Here is a 5,067-nt window from a genome sequence, read left to right as displayed (position 1 = left end):
AGTACGTACCAAAATGTAATGCCTCATTTGTCATCCACCAGCTTAGAGTTTTAACGGCATCTGTTATATACTTGGACCTGACCAAGAACACACAGCTAACTCCCCTTGCTCCCTACCCTATTATGGCATTTTGACTTATTCCACCACTTTAAAAAGGTCATATTGGAAGCTTTAGAAGTTTTTTGGACACAATGCACTTTTCTTCAGTTTTGTAACTGGCTATGAAATTTAAGTAGTCTTTTCCTGAGCCTTTGTTGTTTTTAAAAAAAAAAAAAAAATTTTAGGAAAGCGTGTGGAAGCTTCACATAAAATCTGAAACCTTACTTGCTTTCTTAATTCTGTGCAGCAGCATTTAGTTTCACTTGCATGCTCTATATGAAAAGAAAATGAAATAAACAGATCAGTAAAGTGTGATTATTGTTAATTAGCTGAACAGTCTATAGGCCAATGTTTCCCCCACTGAGGCAAGATCCCTTGAAGGATGAACCAGGGGAGGAGGTGGGTCAAAACTCTCCAGATCATGTAAAGACACACATGCACATAACTGAACAAAAATTTACCTTCTGATGTAGGAGAGCACAAGAGTGGCCAACTTTACTATGAGATGGCATAAATTCAAATAGTTTGAAAAATGCTGCCACAGTCTAAATGCAGCAGGATTTCATAAGGATAACTGTACATGTGCAGATATCATTTTTTTTGAACACCAGAATTTAGAAGCAGAGTATCTTTTTGTGGAAAAAAATATTACCTTGGGGTAGAATTCTTGGATTTCCAGTAGCAGGAGGTTTGGCCAAACCTTCCATTACTAATCCATCATCTACATTTAGATTACCATTTTTAAAGCTTTTCATCACAGATACCACGTGAATATTCTCTGTGATCCCTTTCACTGTAACTGTGACACTCTCCCCTGCAAGTGTTTTTGGCAAATCTGTCACTAATCCAGACCAGTCCCCATCAAATTGCGCAATCCCTGGAAAATAAAAAAGTCAACCAAGTTCTAGTTTGGATTGTAAACAGCTGCAAAAATCTCTTTTCCACCGTCATTTGAATTTTAACTATACACCAGTAAAAACTTTTAGGAAGTACTCTGCAAAGTTAAAGTTAATACCAGTATTCCAATTTTCCATTAAATTAGGAGTAATTTAGTTTTTCCATATGGTTTTTCTCCTGCAGAATAAATCAGTTCCAGAAAAATTTTTAGCAGTCATTTTAAAATAGCCTTTACAAGTGCTAAAAAACTGAGACTTCATCTATATCAGGGGTTCTCAAACAGGGTTCTGCAGCACCATGGGATGCCATGAGGCCCCCTCACAGATGCTACACCATCAGGCAGGTAAAACTGCCCCACGCGCTCTCCCTTCACTAGGGGTCTCTGTCAGCCTAAAGCAGGCACCAAAGCTGCCTCATGCTGTGAGTGAGTATTTCCTCATCTGGCATACCTCATGACCCTCCTGAAAATAGGCATGGGTAGAACTGTATTGTCTACTTCTGTTTCTGGGAGGAGTGTAGGGGATGCCAGACCAGATGCACCGGAGGCAGCTCCTGTCTTCTTTAGGCAAATTAAAAGAGCCCTAATGCAGGAGATGCTCATGCCCAAGACAGCCCTTCCTGGGCTGTTTGTGCAGCAGGCACATGAGGCAGTTTCACTTGGAAGCAGCATAATCTGGCTGAGAAGCACTGAAGTAAACCGAGGCAGCACCAACGGTGATTCTCGGCCAGGGATGCAGTCACTTTCAGTAAAGTGGGAGGCGAGATGCACTGATCCAGATTATCAATACAGAAGAATTAACTATAAATTATATCAAAAACTAAATAACCACAGTTAAGTAATTAAGAAAGTATGTGGTTGTACTTTTACCTGCAAGTGAACACTTAATTATCTGAAAGGGCAGCTTTAAGTGACATGCAGTAATAGGCATCACTTTAGAAAATCGTAGAGTTTCTGTGTTTCCATAATCTCCGTATACTACCTTCACCTCAGAAGGAGAAACTTGCAAAGCAACAGCTCTGTACCAATGACCATCACCTGAAGAAAAATGGAACAAAATGCATGATGCTCTTTACACTAGGATCAACATTTAGGGGATCAGGGAAGCCAACCTGTGGCATGGATGCAAACATAAAACCTGTGGGCCAGATTCAGCCCATGGAACCATTCCATCCACCTTGCTGGTAGTTCAGGGGGCTACCCGAAGTTGGTGGCATGGCCTCCTGCAGAGTTATGGGTTTCTGGACCCCAGTGAACATTGACCCTGATGGTGAACCCCCAGCCCTGCACTGCCACCCACTCCCTGACCCACTGCTGGCCCTGTATATCTGATTTAGGAAGAGCCGCCGTAGTCCACATCCAGCTCGGTGAGTTTGACACTCTTGTTTTAAAAAGACGATCCTCTCTTTATAAAGTGCTAATATTTGTAGTGGCAAAATCAATTTGGATCACATTTTCTGTTAATAATTAAAAACTCTCTCACCTGAAAACTTGGCACAACAGGCTTCACCAACTTTTGGTTTGAACAACTGGTTGCTACAAGAGCAGCAATATTCTGCCAGTTCAATCATTAGCGTGCAGAGCTTGTCTTGATCCACTAAAATTAAAATAAACTGAATCTGTTTAGTAGTCAGGTTTCAACAATATCTAGGGATGCACCAATATATCGGTTGGCTATTGGATCAACACTGATAAAAGGAGAAATGACATTACTGGTTATCAGCTTTTTTGGTCTTTGTAGCCGATAAACATGTCTGTGTGCCTGGAGCACTCTGGCAAGTGTAGCCCTGCCCCACTGCCAGCCCAAGCTTGCAGCAAACTACAGGTCCTGGCACGTGGGTGGTAGGAGGTGCTGGGAAGTAGTCGCAGGGCACTGTGCTCAGCACAGAGACCATTACTGGCTCCTGCTACTGCTGCCATGGCAATGCCATGTGCACAGCAGGAACCTGAGCACCAGGGCTGCCACGGAAACACTGGCCTGCACACAGGTAGGGTAAGGCACTGCACAAGGGACGCTTGGCTTTGCTAGGCACCAAGCGCCTTTGCAATTGTGGCTTCTCCCCTATGGCCATGGGAGCTCAGCTGCATGGGGTCCCCCCAGCACTGATGCAGTAGCATGCTCTGGGGCTCCAAATGTGCCTGGCACCAATGTCCAAGCAAGGGTCTGCCCAGCCCACCTGGGATGGCAACACAGCTGCACAGGGGGCAGAGCTGCAGGCAGGAGCCATGGGCGAGGAGGCAACATGCACAGGAATAAGGCAGTCACCACCTTCTTCATTGAGGGGCGGTACATGCAGGAGGTGCGTGCTGGTGTATTATAAATACAAAACAAACAAAAAAAGGTTTATGTCCATAGTTTAAAATGACTTGCACTATTACTAAATAATCAGTTATTGGATCAGCATGGACTGATATAGTTGGTTAATCTTCAGCTATTGGTACTGGCCAAGAAAATCTTTGTTGGTGCACCTCTAATATCAAAAATATTTAATAGCACAGGAATACAACTATGCACAGTAATTTTCCTGCAATCTGAGAGGTGTTTTGGTTGGGTGTCGATATCAGCAATCTATTTTGAAACGTTAAATAGCTTGTATACATGTCTTGCAAGCATCGCTGCCACTGGGGTAAAATACATTCTACATTAACAATACAACACACATTTCTTACCTTTAGTTTCAGACGGCATTGCATAAAACAAATCTGGATTTATAAACTCCACTATGCGAACTGATATGGTTTTATTAATGGGCAATTTTATTGTTTTCCACTGCTCGGATGAGGAAGTTTCTAATGGAATTAGACAGACTAGTAAGATACAGTATACTGCACCTATGCAAATATATTGATCTTGCACATTTAATAGTGCATACTATTCAAGTTGATAAATCTAAAAGGCTGCAGTCACTGAAGTGCTTCTGCAGCAAAAGCAACTGAATGTGGACAGATGTAACACTCAAAATATTCTCAATACCCTTTAAACCCCAAGAGTCCAGACATATAGGCCACTTTAGATGGGTTTAAACTTCCTTGAACATTTTGAAAGCATACCAGGTACTCTGAACTGGTTTAATGTTGTGTGTGGACACAGGACACACCATGCCTAGTGTCTGGTCATTCCTGCACGCATCTCAAACTGCGCTACTCCTCAACCTCCCCCCACCCCCACAGCCATGCAGGGTAATAGGGCTGCTCTGGGTTGAAACCAGGGACTTTACTGCCCAAAGATCAAACTGCCTACAGAGACCAGCCTGTAGGGGTGGGGAAACAGAAAGCTTCTAAATTGCATAGACATTTGGGCTGGAAGGGACCCCAGAGGATAATTGAGTCCAGCCCCCTGCCCCAGGGGAGGAAGTCAGCAGGGATCATAGGATCCCAGCAAGATAAGCATCCAAATGTGTTTTGAAGGCATTCAAAGTGGGTGCTTGAACTGCCTCAGGTGGCAGTCTGTTCCAAACCTTGGGGGCCCGGACAGTGAAGAAGTTCTTTCTTATGTCCAGCCTGAACCGGTCACAGTGGAGTTTGTGACCGTTCGATCTTGTCATCCCTTGGGGGACTCTGGTGAACAGTTGCTCCCCCAGATCCTGATGAGCACCCCGATAAACTTATAGGTGGCCATCAGATTACCCCTGAGCCTGCGCTTTTCCAGGCTGAATAGCCCCATTCCTCTCAGCCTCTCACCATAAAGTCTGTTTTCCTGACCTCTGACCATGTGCGTGGCTCTCCTCTACACACTCTCAAGCTTCTCCACATCCTTTTTTGAACTGCGGAGCCCAAAACTGGATGCAGTATTCCAGCTGTGGCCTCACCAAGGCCGAGTACAGTGGGAGAATGACGTCCCGGGATCTGTTTGAGAAGCATCTATGGATGCAAGTCAGTGTTTTTGCTCACTTTACTAGTTTTGGGCTCCACAATTCAAAAAGGATGTGGAGAAGCTTGAGAGAGTCCAGAGAAGAGCCACACGCATGATCAGAGGTCAGGAAAACAGACCTTACGATGACAGGCTGAGAGCCATGGGGCTCTTTAGCCTGGAAAAGCGCAGGCTAAGGGGTGATCTGATGGCCACCTATAAG

At 44.3% G+C, this 5,067-nt stretch overlaps 1 protein-coding gene across 2 annotated transcripts in view; it reads right to left on the bottom strand.

Annotated features, from left to right (window-relative positions):
• TDRD1 (tudor domain containing 1) overlaps window positions 1-5,067 on the bottom strand; it is an 85,399-nt gene that overhangs the window by 2,199 nt on the left and 78,133 nt on the right. For both annotated transcript variants that reach the window (XM_019502860.1, XM_019502861.1), the window contains exons 20-24: window positions 3,665-3,784; window positions 2,478-2,591; window positions 1,865-2,032; window positions 752-976; window positions 325-371 (exon numbers count right to left, since the gene is read on the bottom strand). In XM_019502860.1, the coding sequence (XP_019358405.1) occupies window positions 325-371; window positions 752-976; window positions 1,865-2,032; window positions 2,478-2,591; window positions 3,665-3,784 (674 nt within the window). The remainder of the gene's footprint in view (window positions 1-324; window positions 372-751; window positions 977-1,864; window positions 2,033-2,477; window positions 2,592-3,664; window positions 3,785-5,067) is intronic.

Source organism: Gavialis gangeticus, unplaced genomic scaffold (genome assembly GCF_001723915.1).
Source record: "Gavialis gangeticus isolate Ggan-Ray unplaced genomic scaffold, GavGan_comp1, whole genome shotgun sequence".
In the NCBI taxonomy this organism is placed as follows: Eukaryota; Metazoa; Chordata; order Crocodylia; family Gavialidae; genus Gavialis; species Gavialis gangeticus.
The sequence above is the reverse complement of the archived record's forward strand: the minus strand, read 5'-3'. Positions and strand labels throughout refer to the sequence as shown.